Genomic DNA, 19078 nt, shown 5'->3' on the forward strand with positions numbered 1-19078 from the left:
AGTACAATCGGTGATTGCCTCAATTAATGGATTTGGAAATTAAGATTAAAAAGGTTAAAACCTTTAAAATAATAGTGGGAAACTCAAAGTTTATTTTGAATAAAGTGTCAAATCAGTAAAATTAATTTGCTTTGATATGAGTAAATTTTTGTAATATAAATAAATTCTTTTGATCAGTAGTAGAAAATGGTTAAATAATATTATCGCTTATTTTGTATAAAAATTTAAGTCAACTAATTACATTTTAAATTAGTAAAATAATTAGTATCTTTAAAAAATGACTACCTCTAAGATACATAATATATCTTACTTACTTTGAGAAATTTACTAGAAAACATTATTCATAAACAAATTAGTGGATGCAGCTTTCTATGAAGCTTTACAATCTAATTAAATATTAATCTGAGGATATTCGTGGAGATTTTAAGTATTAGTACTAGATTAATACAAAGCACTAATATAAAATTATTGAGTATAGATAAAAAATCTTTATTTAAGTTAAGCTCCTACGACCAAAATTGTACACTTCATAAAACGTGGATTTTACTTGTTTTAGACAATCAAAAAAGGGCATAATATTTTTGTTAGACAGTGAAAGATTTTATTTCTGTGAAACGGAAAAAATAAATTGCTTCTTTATCTATCTATCAAACAATAACAGGCGCTTTGTAAAAGAATTTCTAAATATTTAGAAGGTTAAGTACTTTTAATTTATGGATATAATTAAAGATTTTTTAACTTACTCAAAGTACAATCCAAATGTAAATCCCTATTTTATTTTTTATAAAAACAAAATAAGTTACAAAATATTTTTAAGATTTGACTAAAGATTGTTTAATTAGGAATAAATTGGAAATTCTCTTGAATCAGAATAGTCTTTAAATTTTTGAAATTCTCAAATTAAAACATCTAATTTTAGTATTATTTGTAAACAAGGATAAAGTTGAATAAAATTACTTTTCTCAAATTAGATTTTTTCATGTTGAATACTATTCTCATTTAGAGAATTGAAAATTAAAAAAAAATATAATTAATAATATTGAATAAAAATGTTTTGTATAAATTAAATAAATTAATATGCATTCTTACAGATTCTAAATAAAATTTAGAGAATCAAAATAAAAACAGATTTTGAATGAGTGAAATAATGAATGAAAGAATTAACTTTGAATTTTTGAAGACTTTAGTTTATAGAAGAAACTCTCAAATTGAATTTGATATCTGAATTTAAAAAGTGTCAAAAATGATAAAACTAATGCAAATAATTGTAATTAAAAATGAAATTTTAATTTACTTTAAAAGATATGTAATAATTAATGTATATTCTTTTTACTCTGCAAATAGAAATCAATAGATATTTTTAATTAACAAAAATTTGCTTAATTACAAGTAAAGTTTTGTGCGATAGTGGCTATAAAGAAAGAATCAACTTAAAATCTAATCAATTTTATAATTTTAAATTATAAATCTATTAATTAATTTACTCTTATTCATAAATGAGTAAAGCTATATAAAATTAGAAAATGCTTTAACACAAAAATGAAATAAAATTTTTAATTCAATTTCTGACAATATCATTTTATAAAATGTTTATTCTTTACATTTTATCTTCAAATGTCCGTAAAAAATAAATATTAAATTTCATTTCAGTTTTTACAAATGAAAGTTTGCTTTTTTTACACTAAATTTGTCTGTAAAATAATAAAATTATCAAAATTAAAGACAATTTTAAAATAAAAAATAATATGCATCTTGCTATATACTTTCGAAGTAATAAGATTTTCAATGAATGTATAGATTTTTTAATATTAGCAAGTAAGATGCTAATTTGTTTTAAATTTATACTATTCAATATTAAAATAGAACCAATTTTTTGTTTTGTTTTCATTTGAAATTCTAAAAAGAAAAAATACTTCTTTAATTAGGACCGATTTGTTTCTTTGTTCTTATGATTGATTTACAAAGATTCATTTAATTATTGTCTAAACTGTTAAGTAAAAGGCTAACATTTTAAAATGTTGATGAAAAACAATTATTTAGAGGTAGGTTTTGCTAATTTTCTAAAACACTTTTGGGGAAAAGATTACCTAATTATTAAACAATGTTATCATCATTCTTTTATATTTCAAATAAATAAATAATTTAACTAAGTAAAGCTTAGAACTAGATTAAGAGAAGAGAGTGGGAAGGATTCGCTTGAATTTATTTTTAGTATTAATTAACTCGCTTAAGTGTTTAATACTTGAAAAGTACCAAGTCATGTAAATAAATTATTGCTCCGCGAATAAATTTAAAGATACTCAAGAGTTTTTAAAAACTTACAATATGCTAAAATATATGAATCTATTTTGATGGAGTAATATGTTGTAATAATAATTGCCATATTAAAACAGATGGAAAAGCAGGTTTGATTTACTATTACTGGAATTAGTCCAGCTTTTTATGCAATGTGAACTTATTAAAAATTAAGTTATTAAGATGTGTAAGAGTTTTATTTGAAAATATTTGAGAATCATAATAGTAAATGAAATCAGTTAATTTTATTTGATTTTTTGAATGTATTGAAGAAGAAATGTTTTTATATAGATTCTGTAATCAAAAAAATGGGAATCAAATTTAATTAGATAGATTTTATTTGTAAAAAATAGAGAAGCAAAAATGAAATGCAACTAAAAAATTTGTTTGGTTGTCCTTTGAATTTTTAAATTATGAGATTAAAAATGATTATCTATGGACAAAAAAAGATTGAAAGAGTATATAATTTAATTGCAACTTTAATTAAGCCTACCCTTCTAATTTCAGGGGGGAAAATCAATCTAAGGATGGGGGAAAAAAAGTAAGCTGACATAATATAAAAGAGTACCACGCGATGCAGTAGAGCTTTAAAAAAAGGAAGAAATAAAATCATTCATGAATTTGCGATAATATAAGAAGGCTGATGCCGCTCTTAAGCTTGAAATATTTAGGTAAAATAAGTAAAAATGGATGGCATGGAATAAAAGTAAAGAGAAGGAATCCAAGCTGCAACCAAGATAAATTAGAAATCAAAAGAATTATTTAGACTAATTGATATGGTATTGTGTTTTGAAGGATAAGGATTTAGTAAATGAGAGTATAATTTCCTAATGATGCTCAGAAAGAGAAAGGAGAGGATAATTATTATTTTTTAAAGCAAAATTTTTTTCAAAATATGCGAAATGAAGTAAGCCTAACAAATTTAAAGCAAAAATAATTATTTAAAAACCAAATATCACTTTTTTGTCTTGTTAATTAGATTTTTAAGTACTGCACTCAGATGTTTTTTTTTTGTGGAGAAATTAAAAATATATGCAAAAAAAAGCATAAAAGATGAAAAATTAAATACTAAATCCGATTATGTACTATCAATCTTAGTCTTTTCTTTATTATCCTATATATCTAATTCTTATAGTAATCTATTGTCATCAAGGTTGAAATTTTGATTCTTTTATAAAATCAGTGTTAATTACACTATTAAAATATAAGATCATCTATCTATCTGCTTTAATATTTTAAAAAGCAATTTTTGGCAATAAATAGCAGCATTCAAATCAAATTTGCGAGTTAGTTTGTCTGATTGATTGATTATATGTATATTTATTTATTTATTAATTCATTTGTTCGCTTGTTTTTTTGTGCATTATGAAAAAGGAAGAAAAATTATAAATATACCTCACCCTTTGCTTTTTAGAATTATTGAGATTTCAAACCTATAAGATAAGAAAAGGAAAGAAGAGATAGATAAATGAAAAACAAAATTCTTTTCATTCATTATTTTTTTTTGTTTACGATTAATTAATGATAATTATGAATTTGATTAATATAAGCTGTCTTTTGCCTAAAATGAGTAGAATGCAATAAGCATTCATTTTGCATTTTGTCAAAAATCAATTTGTGTATAAGAAAGGGAATAAGTAATAAATAACTCAATCAAAAAAAATAAACTCCAACAAAAAGAAAAGAAACAAAAGAAAATAGAAAAAAGGAGGAACCAAATATCGCATTCGCAATAATACTTACTTCATTTTATCTCTTTCATAATAAAATCGAAAGTATCACATTTCCAAATAGCTTAAAATCTTCAAATTCAAGATAACAAACAAGCCATAAAGCAACAACCATAGCATTTTAATATAAATAAGCGATTAGACACCTCATTTATTTCTTTAAAACTTATTTTATCTCTATTTTTGGCAAAACTAATTCTAAGTTTAAAAATTAAGATGTCAACTGAGAATCATCACAATATGCAAATGATGTAAAACCCTGAGGATTTGCATCAAAATAAATTATAACATTAAATTTTGATGTAGTAATAACACCTTCAACAGCCTTAAGGCGGTTTGCCAATGGTTGAAACTGCTTAATTTAGAGTAGCAGAGAATTAATAGCATAATTTACAAGGTAACTAGTAGTTTTTACAAGGGATATCAACATCATCTTCACCTACTTTTCCAGTCAACGGAGAGTAAGATAATCAACAAAAATAGGCTATTTAAGAAAAGCAAGCATAATAAAATGCCGAAATCGTCAATTCAACCCATAATCCAGCAATACCTCAATCTAATACAAAAATAGAACTCAACTCATAGCAATAATAGCAATCACACTTATAATCAGAATCATAAGATATATCTGATGAGAATGATGGAGACAATGATGACGATGATAATGAGAACGATGATTAAGCTGGAGGAGACGAAGGTGGAGATGATGAAACTGGAAAGGGAGCAGGAGGAAATAAAAAGAAATACCAAGTGATTTCATAAGAAATCCGTGAAAAGTTTATACAGAAAGTCATCACCAAACAAGTGACAATAAAGGAAGCTGCCAAAGAATTTGGATTGAAGTTCTCAACCTCTAAGGCCATCCTCTAAACTTACAAGAAGGAAGGCCGTATAGGCAAAAAGAAAACTCGTCAACGTAAGCCTCGTTTAGTTAAAAAAATGATTATGAATCCTGATCCTTTAAACCCCTCCTAAGTCATCCAGTAAGTCTTTTATACAACTGAATCTTCAGTGATGGCAGCTAAAAATTAATCTTAGGCTACAAATTTAGTTAATCCAAATTCCGTCGTAAATGCAGCTTTGCTAAACCAGCCTAATTTGTCTTAATTTATATTTAAAAATAACAATATAAGTAATTTACCTGTTTAGAATTATGGTACAAATCCTTAATCATTGCTCGAAGCTTAGTACTTCAAGCAAAATATTTTTAACAATAATCTCTATCCTGGTCAATAGCAGCCTAGCCTTTAGCAAAATTAGCAATAATAATTCAACTTATAGCACTCAAATTTGCTGAACTAATAAAACCAAACTCAGTCTAATTAGATTGGAGGTTAATAAAACGCCTTTTAAGCAACTCTTACTCCATAAATTGGCCCTGCAATTGGAAATAATGATTTAATTAATAATTTTATGCTTAACAATTTATCTATGGTGGGAAATAATAATTAGTAATCTTAAATGTAGTAAGGATAACAATCTTAGATTTAATAGCAATAATAGTAAAGTTAATCACCTACATAATTAAATCCTAATCCTTTACACCATGCATTGTTAGGAATGAATGGCGCAAACACTACCAATTAGCTTAACTCCACTCTCAACTATAATTAAAACCCTCAATCTAATTAGTAAGCTTTCCCATTATTATCATAATAGTAAGGAATCAATACACTCTTTACTCAAAACAGTCCCTTCTTGAATTCTCAGCAAAATACTAGCCAATAGCAATAATTGAACTAGCTACTTGGATAATAAACTACATACTCCTTCCCTATTAGTAAAGGATCTGCTGATTTTACTTCATATTTAAATTTAAGCCAATTCGGCTAACCTCAGCAAGCTTCTTCTACTTAAGCTCAGAACCAAAGCAGCCAACAATAATAACTCAATTAATTTTTAAATACCTAAGGTTCAACTCAAAGCTATGATATACAACTTAATCCAGCAAAGACAGAGAGCAATGGTGGGTCTCAATCAAACAGAAATGTCACTAATGGAGAAAGTGGCAATAAGGAAAAAACTTCTACAGACGATTAGAATGCTGTTGCCAATAAATCATCTCTGCTAAGTGAATTGGCAGAGTTATAATAATAAAATTTTAAAAAGTAAAATTATACACACCATTTCCCTACAACTGAGCCCAATCAATCGTACTAAATGAACCTACCTACAACATCTACTATAAACACAACTAATAATTCTACAAATTCCAGTGCCAATCGTCCTTCACATTTGTAGAGTATCTAATTCTTCGGAAATTTAGGAGGCCGTAATGAATCAGGATCATTTGACAGCATTAATGGCAATGCCTTAAACTTTTAATTCCTTGCAAACCAATAATCTTTAGAAAATAATCCTCTTTATTAACATAAGCTATCAACTGATTCTTTAAATTTCAATTTGTTTGGAAGTAGTGCAGCTGGCAATGTACCTTTTACATTCCCAAGTATTGACATGACTCCATACCTTTTCAATAACAACACAACCACTTCAGCTGCAAATAATTAAATATTTAACTCTTAAATTCACAAGAATTCTATTTTCTGAGTTTCATTAATTAAATTTAATTAAAAGTTAACCATCTTAATAACAAAATAAATAATACTTTTTTCAAGAAAGCACTGAAGAGTAAGTAAGCAAGCAATTGATCAACAAACATAGAAGCTTTTACTCAATAAATACATACATAAATAAATAGATGTCAAATAATATGTAAGTATTCATTATATAAAATTATATAAATTAATAAAATGAACTTATAGTTTATCATAGTAACTTAATTAATATTCAAATAATTACCACATAAAATAATAAAATATCGTACTGTTACCACTATCAATCATGTCTAAAAAATAATTCTTTTGTTACTTTTAAGCCAATTTATCCTTTAAAGGCTCATACACCAATCAACATAAATATATATAAATAAATACATATACACACTTAATTCGATAAATTATATTTATTTTTCAAAATAAATATTAAATAAATAAATAAAAACTAACTTTTCTATCTATCTATCTATTTATCTTTTTTCTTTGCCTAGATGCAAAAGTATATAAAAACAATTAAACATTCGTTTTTCAAGATGAATTAGTGTAAAAAATTATATTACTTATCAGAGTGTACTTATTTATAAGCTTTAAATATAAAATTCTCTTTAGATCCTTATTGATTATATAATGTTAGTTTTCAGGATTTTCAAGTATACAATAAAAAATTTAAACTTCCTCATTTATTAATAAATATCATTACATTTATTTTATTTTTAGTTTTTCTATTTAATCAAATTGTTTCTGTCATTTACTCTTGGCTTCACATTTTTGCTTTTGAATTAATTAATTGGGTTTTATTTTTAAGTAATTTAAAAGCTAGAACAAAAATTATGCATTTGTTTGTATCTTCTAAATAAAAATAAATATGTTTCACTGATAAGCTAAATAGCGATTTAATTATTTTTCTCTGCAATACTAAATAAAAATATATACCATACATGCAATATCTTCTAAATCTCAAAACTAAATTTAGTACATAAATTCTTTCTTCAGTAAAACTAAATGGAAGTTGACCAAACAAATTTTTGTAATCAAAAACAAATTTAAAAAGCAAAGCATATAGAGTTTTTCTATTCAAAAAATTTCAAGTAAACAGAAAAGACTCGAATCTAATTTCTAATTGCTTTTATTACTTGAGTTATTAACTGAACATAATTTTATTGTAATGAGACAAATTAAATAAAATTAAAGATTAGTTTTATTTAAAAAATATTAATTTACAAAGTAAACTTTTTATATTATTTTTATTCAAATAAATTTGAATGTTGCTTTAATCAAGATAATTTTTAAAAAAAGACTCTACCCGTTGTATTGATATGAACCAAAAAGAATGATAAATATTATAAATAGAATTATACTAGCAACCATAATTGGTAAAACCTGACTATTATAGACTGGACTTATTTATTACATTGCTAAACCAAAATAGTACTACTAAAAAGCGTATCAAGGAATTGTATATCTTTTAATTATTTTGAATTTTTTCTTCAGTAAGACAAAAAGATTTTTAAATAAAATGAGACTCTAATAATAATAATTTTGTAAGTACTGGCTTGTCTTTGAAGCAATCGTAGTAATAATATATCTTGATTAGTGTGTTTAATCTTAACAATCAATAAATTAAAAAAATTTTTTAAATGACTAAATTTATTTTCTTAATATTACAGTTTGAAGAAAGATTAGAAGCAATAAATAAATATAGACCTTTTGTTTACTTCTAAATTATATTTTGTAATATCAAAATATTTCGAAATTTAGAATCATTTTCGTATATAATAATTATCATATGAAAAGCCACTCTGTGTTTTCGATAAAAAAAAAATGCCTAAATAAAGATTTATTATTTTTAAAATTTTAAAAAGGGAAAGAAAAAATAATGAATTTGTTGTTATTAAAAACAAAATAAATAAATAGATTTATAATATATAAAAAATTAATCAATTTAGTTTCTTTTTCAGGTATATTTAGAAAAATAATCTATTTGTATATTTTTCAAATTTTAAGCTAATCAAAGAAAGACTGACTGCTTCCAAAAAATTTAAATTACACAATTGCTAACATAAATTATCAAAAAAATCATAATTTTATCTATGAATTAATTTGTTGATTATGATGGGAAAAGTTGATTGTTTATTTTGGTTTATTTTCCTCAAATAATTTTCTTTTTAACTTTAATTTGAAGATAGCATTTCTCTTCATTATTTTAAAAGGTAAAAAGGCAAAATAGTCTGGAATAAGTCAAGTCACCTTTTTATTTAAATTTATTCTTTTTAAAATAATTCAAAAAAAGTTAAATTAAATAAATATTCTCCTTTTATAAATAAAATATAGTTTTTCTAATCTATATTATCATTCTTAAATTATTAAATATGAAATATTTAAACAGCATTTATTTCATACCATTAAACTCAAAAAATCTTAAAACTCTAATAAATAAAAAAAATAATTTGTAAGCCTGGAGTAAATCTTAAAAATAAATTTAAAGCTTTATATAAAAATATATGTTACTGAAGTGAAATTAAATTTAAAATAAATATTATCACAATTTTTTTTTCAATCAACTTTCTTTTAAGATTAAACAGTTTTTTAATATTATCTAACTGACTTTAGCAAATATAGGCAAGTAATAAACAAAATTATTAAAGCAGACATAACAGAATATGCCAAATTTTTCATTGAGTTAGAAAAAAGAGAAAATTCTTTATTAAATTAATTCAGTTTGGCCAAAAGTGAATTATCTTATTAGTCTTCCTTACCCTATTAGCATATTTAATCATAATCATCAACAATCTATGACAAAAGAATATTCCTAAATTCATCAAGAGATAAATATTTTTAACCTCTTTTCAATTCAATCACTTCACCATTAAAAAGAGTTACAACTATATATTACTAAGTGGATTTATGATATCTTACTTCTAATAATATATCTGAAGCAAAATCAGAATCATAATGAACACAGTCAGGTGATACTTAATTGTTTATGATATTTTATTTAATGCACTACCAAGAAGCCAGCTTTAATGCATTTAAAATATTAACAATAGTAACATCATGGGTAAATAACGCATAGTACTTGATTGGCTACTTTAAATTGATTTTATCATCTATGAATTTCATGATCTATTTAAAATATGGTGTAATTGATAGTCTAGTTGCTTCTTCATTTCCAAAATAATAAAGGTGAAAAACTAAAGTATAAATATCTTTCATTTTCTTTTAAAATTATTTATTTTCTTTCCAGTCTTTTGGTAATTCTAACCCATTGAATTCATTGCATATAAGACCATCTATATATTTATGAATTTAAACCATATCTAATAATAAATCTTTATCTTAAACTATTTTTAAAAACTGATTCAATTCTTCTTAAAAAAAATTTATTTGTTTATTCATCTCAATTTCCTAATATTATTTTCTAATGCTTTCTAATTTCCAACAATCTGATTCTGCATTTAATAGAAACTTATCTCTATTAAATTCTACAGTATGAATAGGAATAGGCTATATTCTATTTTATATGCTTTCCGATCCCTTATAAGGCTTAAAATTTGAAGGTCTTTCATGAGGTGGAAATAAATATTATGTCTAATCTGCAATGTTTTATGGAATTTATGGACCTGTATCTTGTGGATACAAACCTTAAAGAAAGCTCTAAGCTGAAGTAAGTGTCCTAGATTTGTCAGTTGATCTAATAAAAAGCTCTTAATGCTTAAATTTTTCTGAAATAAATTATTCTTGTTCTACATACTTTAATCTCATAATCCTGCCTAATTCATACAATTATCTAATACCAACTTCTGATAATTCACCCATAGCATCTTTCTACATCCCTTAAAAATGATATAAAGGGTATCTAGCTCCATGCCTAATTGTCTAAATTGCTAAAATTAAATTTGTTTCTTTCAAATCAACTTCTATGCATTTAATAGTAAAAGCATAAAGAAGTACCAAAATACAAGCTTATATCTTCATTCTAAATCAAATTTTTTAAACAAAAACTAATCAATGAATTTATATTAAAAACAAATAAATTTTATTTAATAAATTCAAAGCTAAATATTTGTAAATTAATTTGATTAAAAAATGACTAAATTATTAATCAAAGATTAGAGTGTAAAGATCTTTGATATAAAAAATATTCTAATAAATAGGAAATATCAATATACAATATAATTCTCTTAAACAATATTTTTATTTGATAAACTTATAATTAAATTAAAATATAACACAAAATTCTAAAATTACAAACTAATTTACATTAAACTTAATAACTTTTTTTCATACTTATAAAACATATTTTCATTTTTATTCCTAAGGACGGAGCAATGATGGCTTTTTTATTTTGTTCAAATTTTCTTACAAATAAGGATCCAAACTCCAAAATTCTATATCTTTGATTTGAAATTCTCCATGTATTGCCACTTTTTTATTACTATTAAAAGAAAAAAACGATTAGCTTATGTAATTGATTTTTAATTTACCTATCCAAACACTCATTATTTTGGATATGAAGCCCAAGCTTATTTCCAAATGTGTTTGTAGGGAATGAAAGACCTTTGTAAAAATCTCTGTTTATAAAGAGCCCATAATTTTCTCCTATTCCCATAGCTATTCCTTCGTTGCCACAATATTAGATGTTATTATTTTCTCCAGTACTTTATTAATAATTTTTTATAAATAATTCAAAAAACTTTAATTTTTATGAAAATATTTTTATTTACTATCTAAACACTTTAATTTTTTGCTCTTAATGAAGTTGTTCAATGTGTTCAAATTTAAATAGAAAAGACTCTCCATCTCCATAGAAATATCTACTTTTTCTCCAACCATGAGAAGCAAAAGCACCAAAAATATTATCTTAACTATCTTTAATAATAATAACATGAGGCCCTAGTGAGGCAGAACAGCGGAACAAAAATTCATTATATGAATATCCGTGTCTGTTTGGTGTATAAGAAAGACCCCAATCTGAATACTGAAAGGTAGATGGCAGATTCTATATGATTTAGTTAAATAATTTATCGTTCTTATTAAAAATGAAAGAGTCCTAATCTCTTTAAGGAATATATTTTTGATCTAGTTAATATGTCCAGCTATAGTTAACCTAATGAACATACTGATAAAATATTTTCTCCCAGAAGAATGCAAAGGTCCCACTTTCTTTGCTTTAATTATCTTCAAAACCCATTTGGTTTATGATATACCTTAATTTGATCTCTAGTAAATGAATAAATGTAAATCCAACAATAGAATATAACCTAACTTTTTTTGGTTTATCTTCCGTGCTAAAGTTAATCAAGCTTAAATGATGAGAGTTATAAAAATTATTCATATTTTTTTCCTATTAGCAATTGCTCTATTCAATCTCTTTTTTATCTGCTTATTTGTCTTATTCTTATTAAGATAAATTTTTTTCTTTTTTCTCATGGTTGATACCATTAATAAGAATGCTGGCAGACTGAATTTCAATATTCATTTTATTTTCATCATATCCTAGTTAAATTTCATTAGCTGTTTTAGATATAGTTATCTTATTTTTTCTAATTACTTAATCTCTATGAGGAGCATTATCATTTTGATGATTAAGTTAAGTAAAAGCAGCTTATTCATGATGTGAAAATTATGGAATTGGATTAACCTCTAGTGTATTGTTTTCATATGCTGTATCTTAAGTATCTACATCTAAAGAATCTTTCTAATTTTCTTGAGCTCTTTGTTAAAGAATTAGTGCCTCCTCTCTAATTTTTTTTTAAAGTTCCTCAACATCTACTAAACTATAATGGTTAGCAGACTTGAAAACTACTTTTAATAGAAACTAATTCCCTTATTAATCTTATAGTGGTTTATTTAGGCCATTTGCTGTCTCTAAATATATATCTATGTAAATATCATAATAATTCATTAAACTATCGAATTCGACTACATAAGTTTTTACAGAATAAATATCAAATACTTCTATATTTACAAAGAAATCACTTGCTTTTATATTTATTTTTTTTTTTGGCGTTTCATCTGTTTTAATTTAATTATTCTATTTTTAGCTATTTTAAATGATCTACTAAACTTCCTACATATCTACAGGATTGAAGCTGATAATATCCTTAGAGACTATTAAATTTCCTTTCACATTTCCATAAGGTGTTACGTAGGCAATATTCTTAAAAGTGCAAGTAGATTAAAAATCATAAAAATAGGTGTATTCGTCCTTTAATTGAATATTTTCTTTCAAATCCAATATTTCAAAATCATACAGTGAGTCCAGCATTTTTTTAAAAGAAAAAATGATGTCTTTTCCATTCTCTAATATCTTTTATTTACAATGAAAATTTATTTAGTTTATAAATTTGTAAGTTAATGAATGCATTGTATATTAAAAGCAACATGTCAAAAATTAAAGTTGCTTGACTAGTAACATTAATGAAAATATCGATGATAATAAAATGTTAAATTTTTGAATTAGTAAAAATTTGTACTGAAGACAAACTTCTGCGCATTGTTGTATTGATATTTTTCAATTGTTTATTTTATTTGCTTATTTTATGATTGTTAGTTTTATATTATTTTTATAATTAAGATGATAGGTTTATTTTGTGATGATAATTGTTTTTTGTAAAAAATTATAAAAATAAAAATCTTTGCCAAATCAAATTTGATTATAAACCAACAGATAGATAAATAGATCGACATATTAAGAAAAATTAAAATTCTTCTAAACACACACAGAACGTAGCATAAAATTTAGATAAAAACCATAACTAGGAAATCTATTCATTAAAAAATACAAATATGATGGACCAACTTAATTTTATTTTATCTTCAAGAAACCAAATATTTAAAGAAATAAAATTGCTCTGAATCTTTTATATTTAAGATCTTTTTAATGTAATATCTTTCGCAAACTGTAAACTCTCATAGTACTAATTCCTAAAATTTTGATATTTTAATAATTTTATTGAATATGATTATAATTAAATAGGATTTGTCTAATTTAATTAATTAAAAAAATCGAAATTTTCTAAATCTTACTGAAAATGATTACTTATATAAATCTTATTACTTGCTAGTAAATAAATTTATTTAGGCAGTAAACTCTGATAGATTTTTGATAATTAAACAAATAACAGTATTTTAAATGGGATTTGAATTTTATATTTGAGTAAAATTATTGATTGTATTTAATATAAAATATACAAATCGATATTTCAATTATAATTTATTTTTAGTAATAATTTAGAATTCGAGTTTTCTAAATTAAAAAATATTAAAAAGGATTTCTAAAATTAGAATTTAAGATAAACAAATAAAAAATGAAAAAAGAACAAATAAATAGATGAAAAAAGAATAAATAAAAAGGCAAAAAATCATTTTCATTTATTCCATGAATTAAAAAAAAATAAATTATAAATGATTATTTAATGATTGATGGCAATTTATTAATATTTATTTGCATATAAAAAATAAAAAAACATATAAACTAATATTTGATATAGCTTTTAACTCCTTAAATTTTTTATAAAAATCTATTATGCTATTTATATGTTGTACATAATAATTGCTACTAGAAGCTAGCTATTGTATAAATCTCATATTTTACTATTAAATCATTAAAGAGATACCTAAAAGTATGAACTATAATGCAATCAAAGAAGTATAATTGCAGTTGCAATAAATATAATAATTATGGCAGCTATGAATATTTTGACTCTCATATTTCTCCAATAAGCATCTCTTCTAGCTTAATTAGCCTTATTTTAAATATTATAAAAATATTATAAATTATATTTGTCTATTCTTAAGAATATTTTTCTATTTTACTTTTATTTTGAAATGATAAATAAATAAATAGTTTAAGTAGAATAATAGAAAATAAAAATTTACCTGCTTTTTTATGTGAATTGAAGATTCATTCATTTTAGTAGTTTTCATAACTGCTTTTTCGACGATTGCTTCCCTTTACAATGCCAAGTCTAAATATCATTAAAGAAATATTTTTATAACTATTCTTCAAACTTTCGTATTTAATTTTACTTATATTATTGATGATAACTGTAGTCACTTATTCAGTATTATTTTTCAGCTTCTAAACTTTATCTAAGCCTTCAGGATTTGTGTTGAATTCTTTCTTTATAAACATATTATTTATTAAAATTATTGAAAAAAGATTAAATATAAATACTGTTAATCTCTTAAGGTTTTCTTGGAAGGAGTTATTGAAGCTATAAGCGATACCATTTTACCTTTCATACAAGGTATGCTGCTTTGTAAAGTCATTTTTTACTTTATCCAAATATTAAAATGCTATAGCAGGTGGATAAGTATTTTCTACTACACAAAGATAAATAAATCCTTCTTCCATAATAATGTGAAAAACGAATCTTTTAATAATTTAATAAAATAATTTTTGAACTTTGTTTATCGCTTGCATTTAATATAAATAAGCTATTTTAGAATAGTGATATAAAATTTGTATTTATTGTTAAAATGAATACCTATCAGAGCTAGTGAATGTGCATTTTGGTAGAGGCTTCAATTAATCTAAAAAGTCATATGTAACCTATTAAACATTGCTTGAATTAGTAGCAAAATCAACTAAGATGGTCTTTTTATCCTTGGCTATTAAGGTGTAAATAATTGACATTTATTTAGACTAAAAATAAATAAATATTATTAAAAAGATAGCTAACTTGCTTTATTAGAAATATTAAATTTTTATTAAATATAAATATGTTATTGTTAAATATAAAATTTGCAATAATAAATAAGTCTAAGTTCTTTTGTTATTATTTGATTTATTTGTATTTTGAGTATAAAATTCAATCAATTTATTATTTGAAAATGTTCTAAATAGAATAAATCAAAATCTATTTTTATGAAAAAAAAAAAATTAAATATGAAATATAAAATTGCTCATTAAAATAAATATTTTCATGCTATTTCAAAAACTTTCTAGATTTCTATTTAGAAGATCTGAAAATTTTACAATATATTTTTTTAATTATTATTAATTTTATATTTAATATTTTACCTATATATTTGATTATTTATATAAATAAATTAGTGAATTAAAATCACGTTTTAATTTTTTAATTAAAATTAAATGAAATTTTTATACGTAAAGGATATTTCTTCTTCAGCAATTTTATGATTTTACCAAGTAATTCTGATTTTTAAACTACTAATTTTAAAATCTAATAACATGTTTTTTAAGTTAATGCATTATCAAAGATACAAACAGTTCAACTAATATCATAATTTTTATTTTTATGAATAAAGAATAAATTTGTCCTAATTTACTTTCTTAAATTTTCACTCAGTATTTTTTTAAAATTAAAAAAAATTATTCTTTTAAATAATATGTAATTTTTTCATACTAATCCTAAAACTTATAACTTAACCATTATATACTACCAAGAGCATAAATATATAAATAAACAAAGCATCATATATTTATGAATAACAACTGAGTGAAATAATTTATATAATTTAGCCAAATTAAACGACCAAAGTTTTAAATTTACATTTTTTAAATTGACAACAGATTATTCAGATATTTAATAATTATTTTTGAAGTCAACATTAATTGACTTCAAATATAGGAATATATTATTTTTTTATGCAATTTAAGTATTATTTATGTTATTTAATTTGTAAAAGTTGAAATTAAAAATTAATATAGATATAAATACAGTATTTTTGTGAACTTTAATTAACACTTACATTAATGCATAAAAATCACTAAAAATATTTAAATAAGTGTTAGAATAAATAGATTTATTAGTAAGTTATAATGACCAAAATAGTTTGAAATATATAAATTTTTATTTATCACTCATTTTAAAACTTAAATTTAGAAAGGGTATCAATACCATAAAACTAATAACTTCATATAAACTTTAGTTTTTCTGCAACTAACTTAGCTTACTTTATTATAATTTTAATTAAAATTTTTGTTATAAAAATGTAGTCAGACTTCAATTCCTATAAAATCTCACTCAAGAGACATTTATTCTACTTATTTAGTTACATTTGTTTCTTCAGAATATAAATAATCCTTTTGATGGTTAATCAAGTATTCAGTAGATCTCTTTAAATCCATAAACATAGAGTAAACCTAATTATTAAAATCATGGTAAATAAAAAAAACATCTTTTTAATCTCAAGTATTTACTTTTCTAATATCAACAACATCAACTTCTTATGATTTTCTTTTGGCTGCAACCAAAGAAGAGGTAGTAATTAATTAAATAGCGTATCTGAGAGTAGTTTATTCACCTTTTTAATACAAAATGTTTAAATTTAAATTAAGCTAATTTTTTTATTTTAAATTACCAATAGTAGTAAGAGCTTCCTTAGCTTCATCATTCATTTCGACGTCTTCTTCTTCACAACGAATATCAATAATTTAACGAATTTCTTTTTCAGTGTAAGGTTAGGTAGTAATGATAAGCAATCTATCCAAGAGATCGAGAGGCATACCATGAGGACCTTTATAGTTGGTACCTCTAATGTTAGTAATACCTCTGTTTGTAGCCAAAATAATAATGGGAGCTGTTTCACTTTCCAAAGCTCTATTTAAGAAAGAGAAGCATTCCATATCGAGCATATGGACTTCGTCAATAAAGAGAACACCAGGAACAATTTCTGCCTTTCCTTCTTCTCTCCATTCAGCAACCTAATTAATTATAATTTAAGCTTTTTTAAATTTCTATTCAAATAATTTTTTTCAATTTACCTTTTGGTCCATTTGGTCTCTGACTTCTTATTTGATTTCACCAGTATCACCAGAGAAAAGTGCAAGGAAACCTTAAGAACGAGAGTTGATAACATCAATTTCGTGTAAAGTGACAGTGTGGACAACTTCCTTTCTCTTTTCGATTTCACCTTCAGGGCATTAAACAAAACGAGTTTAAGGACCCATGGCATCGAATTCGCTGGCACGAGCGAAAGAACGACCAGTCTTAGAAATTCTACCTGAAGCCTTATCAATAGTAATAACATCACCAGCAACAATCTTTTCTTTTTAGATAGCTTCGATCATTTTATTACCCAAGTCATAGACAGTTTCCATTTCAGTGGTCTTCAAAGTAATTTTACCAGTCTTTGCACCGCTATCTTTATTATTATTATCAAAATATTATATTAACATTAAACTACCATAAAATATTTTAGATTGAAATTTGACTAAATTATTTAAAACTGGATTGATTAACTAAACTTAATCTCTTAGCTTATGTTTATTTAATCAGTTAAATTTTACAATTAAAATATTCATTAATCAAATTAAAACTGCTATGCTTTACGAATAAATTAATATAAATTATTTAAAAAATGCTGTCTAGAACATTCATTTATTGATTCAATCATTAAAAACTAAATACAATTAATTTAATATTTTAAATTTACTTGCAGATTTTTCAATTTCGATTTCAACTACTTCACCTTCAACTATTTCAGCTTCTTCTTTGATTCTAACACCAATAGATCTACGTAAGGATTAGGTAAGAGCTTCGGACTTTGACATTTCCAAAGAGAATATTTCAGAACCGGCTAACATGGTGAAAGGTACATCTTCACCCAAAGATTTAGCCATACCCATAGCAATTGCAGTTTTACCGGTACCTGGTTAACCAGCAATTAAAATACCTCTACCAGCAATCTTACCTTCCTTAATCATATTTAAAATGATACCAGCAGCTTTTCTTGCTTCTTTCTATTTTTAAAAATTTTACCTGTTTAATTTGCTTATTTTAACAAATTCTAAATAATATGCAATCATTCATTTATTTGTAAGTGACTGACTAATTTTTGAGATAAATTAGCCTAAAATGATATTTTTCTAGATTTAAAAAAGGCGCAATAACGAATATCGTTAATTTTCTTCATTGCATATATTAAAATCATATTTTAAATTCAAATTAGTACCTATCCAACCATACCCTAACCAATATTTCTATTAATAAAATAAACATTAGAATCAGCCTCATTATTTTAATTATATTTCATAATTTAAAAATAAAATTTTACCTAGGGTCAAGTGATTCATCCAAACCCAAACCTCTGATATGGGAGTGGGCACCTATTCTTTCGTTTCTTGTTTGATCCTTAACTTCGGCAACTTTAGCAGCTGTAACGTCCATTTTCTAATTGGTTATGTTATATTTTTTTTTTAATAGCTTAAATTTTGTTAACTTTAAATTATTATATTAAGATTTTTTTTTTTTGAGTTCTTATATAAATAGAAATCTTTATTGTTTTTTTCTGCGCAAAGATTTAAAGCTATCTTTATTAGATTAAATTTTAAAAATCTTTTAAATTTTTCTTATTTTTCAAAATATAAATATTTTTTATTTCAATATTTTTATTTAATTAATATCTAAATTTTCTGTATGTAGAAAAAGTCATTTTATGATTAATTGCTTGGTCAAACCATCAATTGAAACTTATAAAATTTCTGTTTTATTTTTTATGATTTAATAATTATTTTAGTAAAAA

General features: G+C 23.5%; 6 protein-coding genes across 6 annotated transcripts; 2 read left to right on the top strand and 4 right to left on the bottom strand. All coding sequences in view use genetic code 6, as the record gives it.

The window, feature by feature from the left end:
- Positions 1 to 2730: 2730 nt before the first annotated feature.
- TTHERM_00046880 (hypothetical protein) lies at positions 2731 to 3129 on the top strand (the record flags this gene model as incomplete). The annotated part of the gene is made up of 1 exon (XM_001014683.2): positions 2731 to 3129. One exon carries the CDS (start codon positions 2731 to 2733, stop codon positions 3127 to 3129), a length of 399 nt encoding a protein of 132 aa, XP_001014683.2.
- A 791-nt stretch (positions 3130 to 3920) lies between these two features.
- Positions 3921 to 6575, top strand: TTHERM_00046890 (hypothetical protein; the record flags this gene model as incomplete). The annotated part of the gene is made up of 1 exon (XM_001014684.3): positions 3921 to 6575. Exon 1 carries the CDS (start codon positions 4242 to 4244, stop codon positions 6573 to 6575), a length of 2334 nt encoding a protein of 777 aa, XP_001014684.1. The 5' UTR covers positions 3921 to 4241.
- A 2561-nt stretch (positions 6576 to 9136) lies between these two features.
- TTHERM_00046899 (histidine phosphatase family (branch 2) protein) lies at positions 9137 to 10414 on the bottom strand (the record flags this gene model as incomplete). The annotated part of the gene is made up of 1 exon (XM_001471272.2): positions 9137 to 10414. The coding sequence occupies one exon, from the start codon at positions 10412 to 10414 to the stop codon at positions 9137 to 9139; it is 1278 nt and encodes a 425-aa protein (XP_001471322.2).
- Positions 10415 to 10759: 345 nt separating this feature from the next.
- Positions 10760 to 13220, bottom strand: TTHERM_00046900 (TLD protein). Its single transcript, XM_001014685.3, has 4 exons — positions 13060 to 13220; positions 11308 to 12893; positions 11068 to 11241; positions 10760 to 11018 (listed from the first exon to the last, which is right to left on the bottom strand). The coding sequence occupies exons 1-4, from the start codon at positions 13078 to 13080 to the stop codon at positions 10886 to 10888; spliced, it is 1914 nt and encodes a 637-aa protein (XP_001014685.3). The 5' UTR covers positions 13081 to 13220; the 3' UTR covers positions 10760 to 10885.
- Positions 13221 to 14226: 1006 nt separating this feature from the next.
- Positions 14227 to 15784, bottom strand: TTHERM_00046910 (synaptobrevin; the record flags this gene model as incomplete). The annotated part of the gene is made up of 6 exons (XM_001014686.3): positions 14227 to 14331; positions 14465 to 14553; positions 14615 to 14708; positions 14763 to 14961; positions 15076 to 15426; positions 15567 to 15784. 6 exons carry the CDS (start codon positions 15782 to 15784, stop codon positions 14227 to 14229), a joined length of 1056 nt encoding a protein of 351 aa, XP_001014686.2.
- Positions 15785 to 16574: 790 nt separating this feature from the next.
- Positions 16575 to 18723, bottom strand: TTHERM_00046920 (TBP-interacting DNA helicase; the record flags this gene model as incomplete). The annotated part of the gene is made up of 7 exons (XM_001014687.2): positions 16575 to 16697; positions 16755 to 16858; positions 16916 to 17258; positions 17319 to 17698; positions 17990 to 18296; positions 18509 to 18536; positions 18611 to 18723. 7 exons carry the CDS (start codon positions 18721 to 18723, stop codon positions 16575 to 16577), a joined length of 1398 nt encoding a protein of 465 aa, XP_001014687.1.
- Between the last annotated feature and the right edge of the window lie 355 nt (positions 18724 to 19078).

Source organism: Tetrahymena thermophila (genome assembly GCF_000189635.1).
Source record: "Tetrahymena thermophila SB210 genomic scaffold scf_8254659, whole genome shotgun sequence".
Classification (NCBI taxonomy): domain Eukaryota; phylum Ciliophora; class Oligohymenophorea; order Hymenostomatida; family Tetrahymenidae; genus Tetrahymena; species Tetrahymena thermophila.